Here is a 16,843-nt window from a genome sequence, read left to right on the forward strand (position 1 = left end):
ACAAGAAGCTTATCTGTACGTTAATAATACATTTCTGTTATTTGTTCAAACATGAATGCAGTGCTACATTAATTAATCCAAGGCGATTTCATGTGCATTTTGCTAGTAAAAACGGGCTCTGTAATCACCCCTTCCCCTTACCCCTACCCCTCATTTTGTGCGTACACGCCAAGGGTGTCCCAGTTTTCTTTAGGTTGAAGGCGTAGGACTAAGGGGAAGGGGTGAATAGCTTTTGGAACCAAGATTTTTCAGGACCACACTCGAAACCAAGGGGTAAGAAAATTTCCCAGAATAAACCAGCCACAACGGCAGTATTGCTGAACCCGGAAGTAAGGAGATCCACAAATGGGTATTTTTTGTGGGTATTTTAAAGTGTTTTAATATATTCATAACCGCGTTCATGTTTTACCGTCATGCTTTTAAAAAAACACACAAAAAAACACTAAATTTTGCGATCTATAATCCCTAATAAAAACTCCTGTACAGCAGTCTCACAACATTCTGACACTTTAGAGGTACAAAAATAGAATTGGGATTGGGCCTAAATCTCTAGCAGTTGCTTTCAGATGGAGCAGAATTTACTAGTTATTTTACTACATGCTTCACTAATAAGGCCATGCAAAAAATCGTGGACTATTTAATTGGCATGATCCTAAAAATGAAGATAATCATCTGCGATTTGACGGCTGTTTGCATCGATTCTCAGTGAATTATGGCTCTGTTCCTGCTACATGCGAACACGCATGAAAATTAGGGATGGGTATCGTTAAGGTTTTAACGGTATTACTACTTTTATTGATTCCACTTATTGGTACGGTACTTTAACGGTTCTCTTATTGGTACTTTTTTTAGTGTTTTTTTAATGGAAAAGAAAACCAAAAACAAATTGAACAAAATTAATAACACTTTATTTTTTTTATTACGTTTTTAATGTAAAAAAAAAAAACCTAAAAACTAAACCAATAATTGTAAAACAAATAAATATTTTTTTTCCTGTGAAAGACTGTACAATGGTACAATGACCATTCTTCTGGAGAAAATCAACATGTTTGCCTTTTCTGGGAGAAGTCGATATCTTTCTTGGTTTATTGCGCTCCCTGCAAGTGATAAACCCTCTTTGAGTTGCAAAATGCAGTTAAACGAGATGATGTTTATGATTTTTTATTAACGCATTCACATAAATGACTTAACAGTGTTTTGGGAGTTAACTGTGTTTTTAATAGTTTTGGAGCATCCTGCAATGTAAAAATAAGCAGTTTTTTAATAATTTCTTAATAAGCATAACTTATTATTAGGCTATTCATAGGCTATATTTGTAAATACAGCTGCTGTAAAAGTATTTTTAATGTTTTAAGATTTATTTAGGCTACTGCAGAGAAAAACATACTGTTTTCATTGTAACTGAAGGTGTGTGTTTATTTAACTATTAATATTATACTAATTTAGGTGATTGACTGCTGGCATAACAATGTGGAAGATGTAACATTACCTGCTGTTCCTTTATAGCATGCAAGACTTCACAGGGGAATTCATAAAATGCTCAAAAAATTTAGGAGTTCCCCTGCTAAGTCTTGCAAACTAATACGAACAGCAGGTGTTGAGGATGGCACATAAAATACTAGGAGATAGCACAGACACAGATATTTTGAGTGGATGCCCTTTGGGTGACATCTAAGGACAATAAGATGTTCCACAAATCATTATAAATTTACTTTTGTGCCTGAAGCAATTCAGTTACGTAATAAATGTAGTTAATCGATGGATTATTATTATTAGTTATTATTGTTATTGATTTTATTTTTTATTCCTAGTTTTTTTATTTGTGTACTTGATGTTAAGTGTTGGTGTTTATTGTGTTAAGTGTGTCATTTTTGTTATATGTTAAGCACCACCATGTGAGAATGAATTGCCCCAAGGGGATTAATAAAGTTTTAAACTAAAACTACAACTAAACTAAACCTTTAGTAGCTAGGCAGTCAAAAACCTTTCATTACTTTTCATTGCATTTAATGCACTTTTAAAAGATACTTACACTGTAAAAAATGCAGGATTCCACACAATTCATTCATGTTGTGCCAACACAAATCAATTAAGTTAACTTGATACTTTTAATGTGTTCAAATTTAGGTGGATTGAACATAAAAAATTTAAGTTGTCCCAATGAAATCTCAAGAATTGTATTGATTCGGCTTATTTTAAATAAGTAGTTTGAACAAGTAAAAAAATATATATATATTTTAGTCTAGCCAGATTGCTTGCATTTCCGTTTATACTAGAAAACAACTTGTTGTGTTTGTTGCAATAGACATTGTCACTGTCCACTCGGAAAATACAACCCATTTGGTTCACTTCGCAGGCTTACAAACTGTGTGTGCGTGAGTCTGTGTCGCAAGCTATGCGTGTGTGCTTAGTGTAAGCCTCTGCACAACCGAGAACTGTGAAGGTTTTAATACTTGACGCGCTTGCCAGAAACACAAGCATTTCTTATGTGAGATTGCCGACTGTGCAGACGAATATCGCAAATTAGAAAAGTTTGGTCTGTTCAATTACTGCTACTGTAAGTATTGTTTATTCAACAATAATTCCCCAGTACTGATAGCAGAACTGTTAACGTCAGAGCTTATCGATACTTCTTTTATAATGTAGCACCGATACCAATAAAGTACCAAGTTTCAATACCCATCCCTAGTGAAAATACCACATTTAATAATATGTTTCTTCAATCGAGTCTGTGAAATAAATAGTTCTGTGAGATGATTCTGTAGTTGTGTTTATTAGTCACGTTAAATAAATAAATTGCCTTCTGGCTCTTGGAGATTTACTACTGATCACAGAGCCTTGTTTCCCTGACAAGGTGTGCATGAGAATCGCAAATTTTGCTGAATTGTGATCTCGATTTCATTTCAGTTAATCATGCAGCCCAAAATGAATGTCAATTATAGTACAAAATATGTTATTATCATGAAATAGTTTGAATGACTATCTTCACTACACTAATTTGGCATCTAGTAACTAACAACTACTACTCTGATACGTTAGTCCATTACTACTAGATATCGGCAGTACTGGGCCAGGTTGTAAAATAGTGATTGAAAACATGTAGAATGAAAGTACAGTGGGCGATTTGTACATTTGTTAATCATATTTCAATGGTAAAAGTGGTTTGGCATTATGTGGTTATGACCCTCCTGCATTTTTGAATTGTAAATTGGCAGCTGACCTACTTGACATAAATGCTTAAAACACTTGTAAACATTTAAGGGCTAATTGGTATCCAAATGTCTATTGCTATTGTTGGCTTTAGTGCTCACTGTAGTAAGTGATTCTTGGGGTATCTGTAACTTTTAAAACAAGTCATTTACCCTCCATGTTTTCCACCTGATATGTCCATTTTATCCTCAACCTCTGGCTATACCAGTCATGGGAAAAGCTAGCTGACAAAATGAAACCCCTCTCATTATAATTGGTAATTTTAATAATAACAGTATTATTACATTAAGATAAAAGGCTAGAAAATTTGAACTAATTCAGATCTGTTGAAAATAAGCTTGGAGACATTAGTTTTTGTAGCCTTTTTGCGGTTCTTCAAACACAATACTGTTGTCCATTCAAATATGTTAGATGCTTATCAGTAAATAGGCCTTAATAATACAGTGTCAAGTTAATATGATCATGTTTATGACTGATTTTGGGATTTTTGCAGCTTCATTTCTATTAATGGTCTGCGTGGGCAAGAGAGGGCGTTAAATGTCAGAGCATGTCTCCATGATCCACGTCTCTCTAGTCTAGTCTGTGACATTCCTCTGGAAGGAAAGGTCTTCACGTCCATGTGTTTCCAGTCTCTAGGCGAACATATCTGGGATTTTCACGAGAGTCAGGGAATATGCTGTCCGTTATTGCTGCATTAGACCCTCTCACAGCGCTCCAGGCCAATGACTTTACCATATGATGTTTATCACAGCAGCATTTTGCCAGGAATCCACTAAACAGAAGTAGTTTAAGTAGTCTGTTTTTTCCTCCAAGACATTGGAGTGTGTCACAATATTGGAATTTCAGTAAGAGTCTCTTGTCTTTCTTCTGGGGAGAATAAATGAAGATATTGAGAGAAATGAGCAGCTTTGTCCATGTGATGGAAATCAGCGTGCTCCACTGTTGTTTAGTTTCCATCGTATTGCAAGTTTTACTGAATTTATTTTATTTAAATTATTTATGCAGCCCTACATGAATGTCAGTTATCCTACAAAATTTGTTATTATCATGAATTAGTTTGGATGAAGATCTTCACTTCACTAATCTGTCATCTCAAATTGGCATTAAGTATCTAAAAACTACTGACACATTTGTTCATCACTATTAGATATTGCTTGTTTATTGTTATGGTTATGACATAGTGATTGAAATCATGTAGAATGAAAGCCTGTGGGCTCCAATCTGGTTTAGTTTCCAATGTACATATCTTTTTAAAAAGAAGTTATTGGAGAATCAAGTTTTGTAAAATCATGTTCTGTAAATTCAGTAGGGTTTGATAAAAAAAGTAAAGAGTGAATACCTGTATTAATATTCCTGAATAAATTGTTATATTGGGGGGGGGTAAATTCATAGCTTTTGAGAATCAATATCGAATTGAGTGTTTTTTTCAGTGTTAATTTCGTCAGTGAAAATGACTTAACACAAATAGAAACTTGATATGTTTGTTTACCAGTAAGAGGACTGATTGCATATACACTGATTTGCTCATCTATTGAATGAATAGCATAATGCAGCAGATTATAACAAAAGTTAATGGTTTGTTTTTATTTTTTCATCAACAATATTGCGCTGTTAATTCATTAGCTGAGCAGAACAGAGGGTGCATATTTATTAGAGGTGTGAACCTATACTGGCCATCGATTCGGTTCAATTCGATATTTCGGTGCATCAACGATGCTTTCTATACACAGTGTTGTATTTTGGGGGGTGGCTATAACAAGCTGTCTGTATAAACACACACACACACACACACACACACATGGACACACAGCACCACACTGTCTCTTTCACACACATGCACAAAAATAGACAGCACCTAACAAACGCACGTACACACACAAACACACGCGCGCTTGCTTGCTCGTTTGCTCGGGAGCGATATTGTGAGACTGCCCACTCCTGTTAAAATTACACCAGAGTTACCGACCGCTGCCGCGCTTTATTCGGAAATTTATTTCCGTGCCGCATGAAATCTGGTCGGGTCCAGCGACAATGCACAGGTACAGCCGCGGGAATGCATACAGCCGAGAGGAAAAGAGAGGGGAGGAAGAGTCACGCCAGTGTTGCTAATTAAAGAATAATACAGACAGCAAAAAAATGCAGATCTTTTGTGTGTGCGATAGATGAATGATGTGCTTTCTTTACACATTTTATAAGCTCTTCATGAGCTTTCAACTGATAAAAATAGCATCACATGTACGCACAGTGTTTAGTCCAGCACACTCTCAGAAATAAAGGTACACAAGCTGTCACTGTGGTGTTAACTTAAAGGGTCCATATTGGTGCCTCAAAAGTATATATTAGTACTTAACAGTTTTAAGAGGAACACTTTTGAACTTTTTATGTAATAATATGCACTCTTGAGGTATTAATATGGACCTTTTAGGTACAAATTTGTACCTTTTGAAAAGGTACCACCCCAGTGACAGGTCAGGTATCTTTATTTCTGAGAGTGCACACTGCATTGTTTTGGTTGTTCAAACACCATATGAGCCTTTTAGTTTTTGTTAGTTTGGTACATTTTGCCTTAATTTGACAATGTGAGTGAATGCTAATGTGAGCTCAGACTGCATGATTTTCAAAGTAGTCATGTCACAGATGGTTTCACACTGCATGACTATCTGGGGTAGCATGCAGCCGCTGCTATGTTTACACTGCAAGATCGATCAGCAACAGGGGGTTTCATGACTTTACAATTGAAAGAATCGCAGACAACTTTGTCTCTGTCTGCAAACTACTTTTCACAACCAAACACAAGCGAGAAGGGACATGAAAAAAACGTGAGGTCACTTAGTATATCTTTTGTTATTTACTACATATGAGAAAGAAACCTTTAGTGGGGTAGAAAATGTACGTATTTTGCTTTTGAAGGGAATTAGCAATTTTCTCAACAACTTTTTTCTTTTTCGACCCGGTTGTGGTATTGCTCAGATAACATGTCAAACAGACACCGGTGCTCCTGCCTAATTTACACTAGTTTTTCTTCCATTTCTTGGGTCCAAATAGACTGAAAAGAAGCTCTTAACTTCTCCCCCAACCTCCTGCTGGCCTGCAGATACCCACACTAGTGGATGGTGCTTTCTTGTTGGCTGAAGGTATTCGCCGATGTTATTTTCAATCAGAACACATTTCACACCGCATGATTTTGAATCGCCCACAGGCCCAGATATTTAGCATGCCAAATATTTGATGGGTATCAGCGACTCATCTGCGATTCTCTCAGATCGTGTCTTTGATAGTTCACACTGTGTGATTGATACTCATGTGAACGAGCACCGATTTGCTTGTGATTTCAGGCATTTGTCTGCGATTTCTCAAAACCTGTCGGCGAGTCAAAATTGGGGCTAAAATCATGAACTCAGCATAAGTGAACCAGTACCAAATGTATCATTTTTGGTCTGGAACCAGGAGAACCAAACTACAAGTGTGAACATAACCTTAATTGCACTGTTATTTTATAGGCTTATCAGCTCCCAAAATATGAATACAATGACATTAGCTCATCATAACTCCTGATCACCTCTCAGGGAAAATAATTGATTTCACAACTGCAGCTCCAAAGAAGGAATGTTTTTCTGCTGAATAGATGATATGTGAGAACATCTAGCTGTCCTGCACTGTCCTTTTGACCTTCCTCCAAAGAATCAAAGCCACAGAATGAGTCTGCAGCTTGTATTTTTCTCAAAGAGAACATTGGAAAGTGTCTGTTTCCTCCTTTGTTTTCAACAGTGTTGTGTTTATCTCTGATTGTAAAACATGCGTCTTTCCCAGAGGTTTTTTTTTAGGCACTGGAGGATCATTGACCTATTTTGAACATCAAGTTCTGCTCGTGCTGTAATATAGGCTGCTGGATTAGCAGGTCACTCTTTATTTTGGGATTTCAGAATTTGGCCAGATGTCCTAGTTTGTATTTCATGTTCTTGACATGCTCTTCCGCTCAACACACACACACGCATGCATGCATTCATGAACACATCCACCTCTTTAACAGAACACTGTTTTAGTGTGAGCTTCATCCTTGCAGCGCAACAAAGCTTGTCTTGTTTTTCTTCTGCGCTCACGGCGTTCACTGTCTGCCAGCTGTGCCCAGTTAAATCACAATGACCAGAGGCGTGACATAGTGGTTAACACACATGCTCATATGAGTGATACCAGCTAGCATAATTTTCATGCTTTTGTTGAAGCCATTAGCTAATGTTATTTCAACAGTAGTGTTTATCAATGGAATTACAGATGGAAAACTATATTACCCATGATGCTGCAAAAAAATCCACCAATTTGTTATTTATCTCTTTTATTATTACTATTATTATTATTATTATTATTATTTGCCATGGCATTATACTTAATCTCCTAAAGACATTAAAGGCATAGCCAAAAATGAAAATGTACTTACTATTTACTCTCCCCAAAGTGGCTCCAAATCAATTTTTTTCTGTTAGACATTAAGTTTAGAAAAATGTTAGTAACATGTAACCACTGACTTTCATAGTAAAAAAAAAAACAGATAATTAATATAGAATTCAACGGTTACAGGTTTTCAGGATTTGTCAAAATAACTTCATTTGTGTTCAATAGAAAAAGGAAACTCAAACAGGTTTGGAACAAGTAAAGGTTGCATAAATGTTGACACCATTTTCAGTTTTGGGTAAACTTTGGTTTTTTTAGTAGACAGTCTTTTTTAGTTTCTAGTCTTTTTTTTTAGTCTTTTTTTGCTTAAAATATATATATATATATAAAAACATTAATTTGTCATTTTTCACCTTGTATCTGGTTGGTTTGATTTGTGGTTTGTAACTTTTAAACAAAGACCTTTTAAAATCTCATTTAGGGTTGTCACGATACTGGAATTTGGTACTAAATGATACTGAAATTTAAAAAATGTCTATTTCCCGCTAACATTTGAGCGCTGTTGAGCGTGTTCTTATGCTGCATTCACACCAGACACAGATAAAACGTCAGGCGCGAGTTCTTTACATGTTAAGTTATTGCAAAAACGCGAGTAGACATCCTGCAGTGTGCATTGCGCGAACGAGGCAGCGTGATTGATGCAGTTTGCGCAATTGAAGCGGCGCAAGATGAGTGTTTTCCACGTTTGACACGAATCGCTTGAGTTGGAAAATCTAAACCTCAGCAGACATTCGTGCCATGTTAACCAATCATGAGCTTTCTCTTGTAGGGGAGTGATTAGGACGTAGCGCCTGTTGGTGACTTGAGGGGAAATCCTCTAGCCAATACCGGACAACAGTTCATCAAACTGAGCTCGGCTCAGTCTGAAGCACCCCTGAAGGCCTCTATCATCCAGGTATAGCTTCTGGAGGAGTTGATGAACTCAGCCTGCCCATGACGCGAATCCGTGTCTATTGTGAAGTGAATTTGATATGTGAATGAAGCGAGTAAACTCAAAATGTTGTTTATTTACTTGCGAATAGCGCGATTTATTCGCGCGTGCCACATCTGGTATAAACACAGCATAAAACACCCCTGATTTGCCATTGTGTTCACATGCTCAACAGAAATGACTGTGATTGGCCGTGAAGGACATCTGTTCACCGAACTCCTCGCTGTTTACTGAGTGTAACCAAATATAAAGGGACAATGGAGCGTTTTAAAGCTGCGATTCATCAGTGGATCGCTCGTATGTCAGCTTATAGATAAACCAGCTAATTGATGTGACTTTAAAATGCTCTAGTGTCCCTGTATCTGTGGTTACACTCAGTAAACAGCAGTGAGTTCAGTGAACTGATGTCCTTCACGGCCAATCACAGTCATTTCTGTTGAGCACATGAACACAATGGAAAGTCAGCACTGTTTAGGAATGCGCTCAAATGTTAGCGGGAAATGGACTTTTCAGTATTGATTGGTACCGAATTCCAGTATCGTGACAACCCTAATCCTTTTTGGAAAAATTAATGGGAACAAGCCGAACTATGCTACAACTGAGCTTATCAATTAATAAATATGTCTCCACAAAATGTGTCCACTATTGAACAAATTCTGTTAGGATAAAAAAATAAAAATTTAATAAAAAATAAAAATAAAACTTTCCTTGTATTTTCCCACAGGGAGAACTCATCCTTATTCCCAAGAGGATTTTCACCCCATCAGAGCAGGAAGCTGGAGTAGGAAATGGAACAGGAAGTTGCCCTCTCATCTTGCAGGTTTCACAAAAGGCAATAAAAGAGCAAAATATACATAAAGCATTTTGAAAAACCAGCCAACAGGACCTTCAGAAGAAGACAAGCACCATTAAATACTTGGAAGAAAGAACAACACAAGGTATGTGGAGGGCAAATATCAAAGCTAAAGCTAGTGTGACACAAATCCGTAAATCACTTAACTTCTGTTTCTTCGGTCTTCTGCCATTCCTCTCAGGATGAAGCTGAAGGAGGACATGTCTCCTCTCTTGCTGCAGGTCTTCAGATCAGTCGTCTGGGTTTATTCTGTCATCACATTTCTCCCCTGGTACTTGCTCTCTGGAGCCAGCGGAAATCAGGCCCGAGCTAAACGGGTCAAAGCACGCGCAGTGAGTACAATAGGATTAACACACCCTAAAAAATCAGCACACACTTATTCAAACCCTGGTGCATCTGGTGTGCGACCCCCTTTACAATTTTCTTGCTGCGGATAGTTACAACCCTTTTTGCATCCTTGTTGGAACTCGCACTGCTAGCGATGGAGGATTTATGTTAAATTGCAAGCTGAACGAATTCTGTACTGTACAGGAGACACTGAGGAGATTGATTGACAATGGTCTTCAGCCAATCAGGATGCAGAACACAATGCGCTGTAAAAAAAGCATGTCAAATTGCGCTAAAAAATTTCACGAAACTGCAGGGCCACGAAAGGTGAACCACGTTATAGCAAGGAGCCGCTGTACTCTTGTGCTCACCAGGGTTCTTCCTAGGTTGATTACTCAATTAGCTGAATTTGGTTATTGACGATTTAAAGCGATCCACGATAGTTTCGTTCTTCGAAATTTATCTGAGATTTGTTGTCATTGCAAAAGGTCTAGTAGCTCAGACCTGCTCGGGAGCAGGCTTTTTTCATATAAACAGGATTAGATTGGATCATTTCAAGCCAAGGTGATACTGAAAGCATGGAACTGCTGATTTTTCCATACAATAATAACTTATGCAATATATATATATACAGTGGATATTTCTAGGATTTTTTCCAGCGGTGGCGGCAGGCCTTTTTTACACATCTACCAACTACCTGTGGCGTTATTTCAATGACAAATGTCGTGAGCGCAGCATTAGAAGTCGAGATCGCATTTATGTAATAGCCTAAGAGCATGCGGATCTCTTTGCTTGTGCGCCGATTGCCTCTGCTTGTGCACAACTTCTTGCATGCCCCCTCAAATATAGGCCGCTTTAAGAGCGCGCAGATCTTCTTGTGCACTCTCAAATAAATGCTGCTGAGGTGCGTTTATGTAACGAGTATGTCTCCAGCATTTATTAGATCTGTTAGGAATATTTATGAATGCCTCCGGTATTAATGCATCTTGAAATTAAGTAAAATGGCTATACGTCTATACGTCGTGTTTTCTGGCCTCATGCATTACGCACCTGTCACAGTCAGCCAGTCAGTCAGCACGTAACCTTAAAGGGTTAAACAAATGACGCACAGCACTACTTCGGTTACAGAAAAGTTCGCGCTGTTATAATTCACTTACCTTTTAATACGTTTTTGGTGCGATTATCACCCGCTATTAAAAAATAGAATGTTTTGAATGAGAAGCTGTAATGTAGCCGTGGGGGGATGAATCTTGGTGTGGCGGCCCACCATGGAAGAATGAATGTAGCGGAAACCATGATATACTGTATTAATGTAGGAAAAATAGTACAAATGTATTAAAAAAATGTAATGAAAAATGGCATGGGAGTGGTCCACACCCAAGGGTTTCAAAGAGAACATGTATTAGAGACTATGTAGGCCTATAGGCTAATTTTAAGATACCGCACGTAATTTTTAGATACAAACGTGAAAAAAGTATCAACCCAGCTTTAGTACAATTTCTGAGAGTGTATGGTAATGTCTATTATCATACACTTTCAAAAATTGTCATATTTTTTTTTAAGGGAATAATAATTTATGAAAGTAAATTGACAGTTAATAGACCGGTAATTTGATGCTGTGCAAAAGTTGCAGACACCTTTTCAATATCAAAATGCTTTTTTGATGCAAATTGAATTTAAACAGCCAGTCACCTTGTACCACAGGATGAAACTTGAATACTATCCTAAAAAAATCTGCTCTAAAAGTAACTGAATAAATTGCTGAATGCTTTTGACACATGAAAGTGTCAAGCCTGCAGCCCACAGCAAATGTGGAAAGTTATTGCGTATCATATTTGGCGAACTTTACTATAAAATTTGGCGTAATTCTGCTCACATTGATAATTGAATATTAATCAAATGAAATCATTACGCTGATTTCGAGGATTGATAGATCCGTCCTTCACAAAAATCATGAGCACACGCAGAAATATCAGATTAGTTCATCCAAACTTGTTTGAAGAACAAAATTAGCCAGAGATCGGTTATCATGATTAAAAGATCCAGGATCTGCCAAATCGTCTTAGATCATTTAAGCGAGGTACAAAGAACGGACTCCAGGCCTTTATTTGTTTGATCAAAAATATGAAATTATGTGTAATATTGTTACTATTTAATATATTAGTTTCTCTCTATTAATATATTTTAAAAAGTAATTAATTCCTGTGAAGTTTCAGCATCATTACTCCAGCACAAATCATTCTTATATGCTCAACACATAATACATTTAGTCATTTTCCTTTGGCTTAGTCCTTTATTAAAGCAGAATGAACCGCCAATTATTCCAGCATATGTTTTATGCAGCGGATGCCCTTCCAGTCTAACCCAGTACTGTGAAACAACCATACACACTTACATTCTCACACACTCCATACACTATGGCCAGTTTTGTTTACCTAATTCACCTATAGCACATGTGTTTGGACTGTGGGGGAAACTGGAGCATCCGGAGGAAACCCAGCTGGGAACCAGTGACCTTCTTGCTATGAGGTGACAGTGCTAACCACTGAGCCACCGTGCCACCCCACACATAATACAGGACAGAAATAAATTATTCAGCTGAAATAATCTCAATTTATTTTAGATTAAGGGAGGTATTTGAGTGACTTTCATTACTGATCGACATACTTAAATTAATTGCTGGTTTTAAAAAAAATCTCAAATGTGATGAGTCCCTCCGCTAGTGGATTTTGGATTTAAAGTTGTTTTTTTCCCTTGCTTTAAATAGTGTTTTCTGACTGCACATGTTAGTTCACATTTTGACCTCATTCTGATTTTCTGTCTCGTCAGATAAATGGGAATCCTGCAGGGCCGTACCGGGCCGTTAACAGCCAGCAGAAGTTAGCGGCCCTCCTTCACGAGGGTGTGGATACTTTGGATAAAGTGTTTGAATATGCTGTAGTCCACTTTCCCGAACGAGACTGCCTCGGCACTAGAGAGCTGCTGAGCGAGGAGGATGAGATCCAGCCTAACGGGAAAGTCTTTAAGAAGGTGACACACACAATCATGTTGTCTCACGTTCACTTGGTCAAGTTTATAACTGGTATTGTTGCTCTGATCACATATGAATGGGGCTAAATACAGGCGTAAAACAAGGTCTGGAAGGTTTTTGACTTGTCTGCTTTTTTCAACCTCGAGATTTGGTGGAGATCGTATTGACTGCATTGCTAACATAATGTAGATGTGTATGCGGTCAAATGCTTTCAGACAGCCACTAAAGACCACCTGCTCTCCACCTACTGACCTCATTCTTAAGTGTTAATCATAAATGATGAAAAATACAGATTGTGTGAAATATTATTTAAAATGTCTGTTTTAAAATTTAGTTTATTTCTGTGATTCGCAGCTGACCTATGCATTTCCTCTCACGTGATCCTTCAGAAATTATTCTAATATGCTGATTTGCTGTTCAAGAAACACTTTCTTAGCGATATTGAAAACCATGCTTCATATATTTGTGAAAACCCTGACATATTTTCCAAATCGGGGACCTCAAAAAACAGCATTTATTTAAAATAGAAAATTGTTTCAGTGTAACTTCATTTAACTACGGAGTAACATTAATTAATTACATGTACTTTACTATATGGCTAGAGACAGGAAGACCCTAGGTCTATGGTTAGTTACATGATAATGGATAATTAATTGCAATGACTGTTGTAGAACTCTGTTCTGAAGGGCCAGTGTCCTGCAGAATTTAGCTTCAAACCTATTCAAACACACCTACCTGTAGCTTTCTAATGATCTTGAAAATGCTGATTAGCATGTTCATGTGTGTTTGATTAGCGTTGGAGCAAAACTCAACAGGACATCGGCCCTCCAGGACTGTAACCAGTTGTAACAAGAACACCTTACATTTAGGGATCCTTTATGACTGTTTCTGAAGGACGCCATCAGACGTCAACCTGTCAATCAATCTATAACTGCCATAAGAATCAAAAACTTATGTGTTACACAATATCATCCTCCTATTAAGGTCTGGTGTTCTAAAGTAAATTGAATCCGGATGGCATCTCCTCCCAAAATGACAATGACCTCTTGTTTACAATCTGTGGGCGTTCAAGCAATTCTCGTCATGTGATTTTGCACAAGACTGTACCTTGCATTCATTTCTTACAGATTACAAAACCAGAGAATGTTTATTTCGTTTGTTTAAATGTAGAGAGTTCAAGCTATGTAGATAAAGCTTGCTGAGATTCCATTGCGTTTGCTGACCTAAGAGGATTTTCATAATAACAGAGCTGCCGAAACTGTCGAAAAAAAAAATTCTGGACCAAGCCCCACACCCCGATAATCATCTGCCTTTACCGATCACTGATTGGCTCCTAAACTTGAAGTGTCTATACTGGCCATTACACTTTCCCCATTCCGAATTGCATGAGTGACATGTCACAAGGCATTTGTAGGTTGCTAGGCAACCATCAATTGTTTTTTATGGAGAAAATTACAAAGCACTGCAGTGTCTGGGTGTTCTGTGTTTGTCTGAGAGAATCAGTTTACCGAAATGTATATATTCTATACAAAGTAAAGTATAGGCTGATTGGTCAGTTCTTGTCATGTGACTCACGGTGCACTCGCGGCTTTGATTCAACTGGGTGAGTCTGCAAGGCGCAAGCACGTCACGCCACTTGCGCATGCAAGCTGCACACCTCCATTAGAAATAATGAACTTGCGCCAACTCTAGAAAAGACGTGATAAAAAAAGGCCGCCGTCATTTAGGATCTCCAGTAGAGGATCTTGCACAGACGTGGTGGATTCACCTGCTTTGTTGACAAATGGGTTGCGGATCTATTCCCTGGCAGTTCACGGGTCCTTCACTGGGCCTTTTCCAAGAAACTTTCCAAAGACGTCTGTTTCTTACTCGTTTTGCTGCTTGTGGGTAAATTTGGGTGCTCTAGTGACCGAGATGTAAGCAAGAGAATACGGTCATTTTTCAAAATAAACGATTTTTTTAAAATAAAAGATTGTTCAGACTCAGATAATAAATAAAACAAAGAATATTCAGATTAGGGCTGCACAATTTATCCTTCCAGCATCGATATAGCAATATGTGCATCCGCAATAGTCACATCGCATGATCTGCAACATTTCATTGCAACGTTTAACCATAAAGTCACAAAACGTGTGTTTCATGCGTGTATCATGTGTGTTTTTAGGGCTTTTGACTGTGTGAGCATTCAAAGTCGGCTTAAACTAAAGTATTCAGGCATCTGAATTACTTTTCTAACTTTAAGATAGATTTATTGTATTTGTGTATGTATACATGAAGACTATACAGTGTTATTTTACATCTGATTAATAAATCTGTGTATGTGAATATTGCTAGACCTCCAGAACAGCATAAAGCACTGTGCATTTGATTTGTATAGCATCATTGCTCTATAGTGTTTTGCGATTAGTTTATATTTATGTAGATGCATTCCCTTACAAAAATCATCCCAGTGTATCTGAAATGATGAAATCTTTCCAAATAAACCTATTCAGATCTCAAGAGACCTCACTCAGACTCTCTTGAAAGAAGTTCATTGGCCATCTGTCTCTGTAAACACTGTATCTCTGCTCTATTGTTGTCCAGACCTGTTTACACGAAACTGAAAAGTGGTCACATGCTGCTGTCAAAGCCACTGATACAAAACAATGCCACTCTGACTCGTCTCTTGTTCTCTCTAGGTGATTTTGGGCGATTATAACTGGTTGTCGTATCAAGACACTTTCCATCTGTCTCAGAGGTTTGGAAGTGGACTGGCTGCGCTGGGTCAGAAGCCTCTCTGCAACATCGCAATTTTTTGCGAGACTAGAGCTGAGTGGGTCATTGCGGCACAGGCTTGCTTCATGTACAACTTCCCCTGTGAGCATTCAGATCACACACACACAGTTATAGAGTGTTGCCTTCAATAGCTGCCATATTGTGCTGACTAGGAGAAAATATTTGGCCAAAAATAGCACTGCTGGGGTGGTTGATGCAAGACAATATCACTGAAATCAGAGCATTTACTCTCTTGAAATTAATACTATACATACATTCAAATATGCAAGATTTTAATTGGTGCAATAGTGCAAAACTTATCTTTGGGCTTTATACAAGAACAGAACACCAACAAAATTTCTAATATGGTTTTGTAAATAAAATGTGTGATCATAATATTCATAAATATTAGTTTTATTATCATTATTATTCCAATATTATTGTATTAAAACCTTGCCTTTTTGTTTTTGCCTATTTTAATACAGTTATATTGCTACAATCATGTATTTATTTGATTTAAATAATTTAAAAATAGTTTTAGTTATGACATTCCTTTGTATATAGTGCATGCGGAAAGTCTTCATAGCGCTTCACTTTTTCCACATTTTTTTATGTTACAGCCTTTTTCCAAAATGGATTAAATTAATTAATTTCCTCAAAATTCTACACACAACATCCCATAATGATAATGTGAAAAAAGACTTTTTTTAAACTGTTGCAAATGTATTACAAATAAAAAAAAACCTGAAAAATCATATGTACATAAGTATTCACAGCCTTTGCCATGAAGCTCTAAATTGAGCTCAGGTACATTCTGTTTCCACTGATCATTCTTGAGATGTTTCAGCAGCTTAATTGGAATTCACATGTGGTAAATAGACAGGGAGGTGATCAATAACCCGATGGTCACTCTGTCTGAGCTCCAGCGTTCTTTGGCGGAGAGAGGAGAACCTTACGGTAGGACAACCATCTGTGCAGCAATCCACCAATCAGGCCTGTATGGTAGAGTGGCCAGACGAAAGCCACTCCCCGCCTGGAATTTGCCAAAAGGCATCTGAAAGACTCTCAGACCATAAGAAACAAAATGCTCTGGTCTGATGAGACTAAAATTGAACTCTTTGGAGTGAATGCCAGGCGTTAGGTTTGGAGAAAACCAGGCACCGCTCATCACCAGGCTAATACCATCCCTACAGTGAAGCATGGTGGTGGCAGCATCATGCTGTAGAGATGTTTTCAGCAGCAGGAACTGGAAGACTAGTCAGGATAGAGGGAAAAATGAATGCAGCAA

The 16,843-nt window shown here is 37.7% G+C and overlaps 1 protein-coding gene across 1 annotated transcript in view; it reads left to right on the forward strand.

Moving 5' to 3' along the window:
• The first annotated feature begins 9,480 nt into the window (after positions 1-9,480).
• Positions 9,481-16,843, forward strand: part of acsl3b (acyl-CoA synthetase long chain family member 3b) — a 35,217-nt gene continuing 27,854 nt past the window's right edge. Inside the window, exons 1-4 of the mRNA XM_056481032.1 lie at positions 9,481-9,528; positions 9,625-9,775; positions 12,600-12,800; positions 15,480-15,657. Of these exons, the coding sequence (XP_056337007.1) occupies positions 9,626-9,775; positions 12,600-12,800; positions 15,480-15,657 (529 nt within the window). The 5' untranslated portion in view covers positions 9,481-9,528; position 9,625. The remainder of the gene's footprint in view (positions 9,529-9,624; positions 9,776-12,599; positions 12,801-15,479; positions 15,658-16,843) is intronic.

This window comes from Danio aesculapii, chromosome 2 (assembly GCF_903798145.1).
Source record: "Danio aesculapii chromosome 2, fDanAes4.1, whole genome shotgun sequence".
Taxonomy (NCBI): Eukaryota; Metazoa; Chordata; class Actinopteri; order Cypriniformes; family Danionidae; genus Danio; species Danio aesculapii.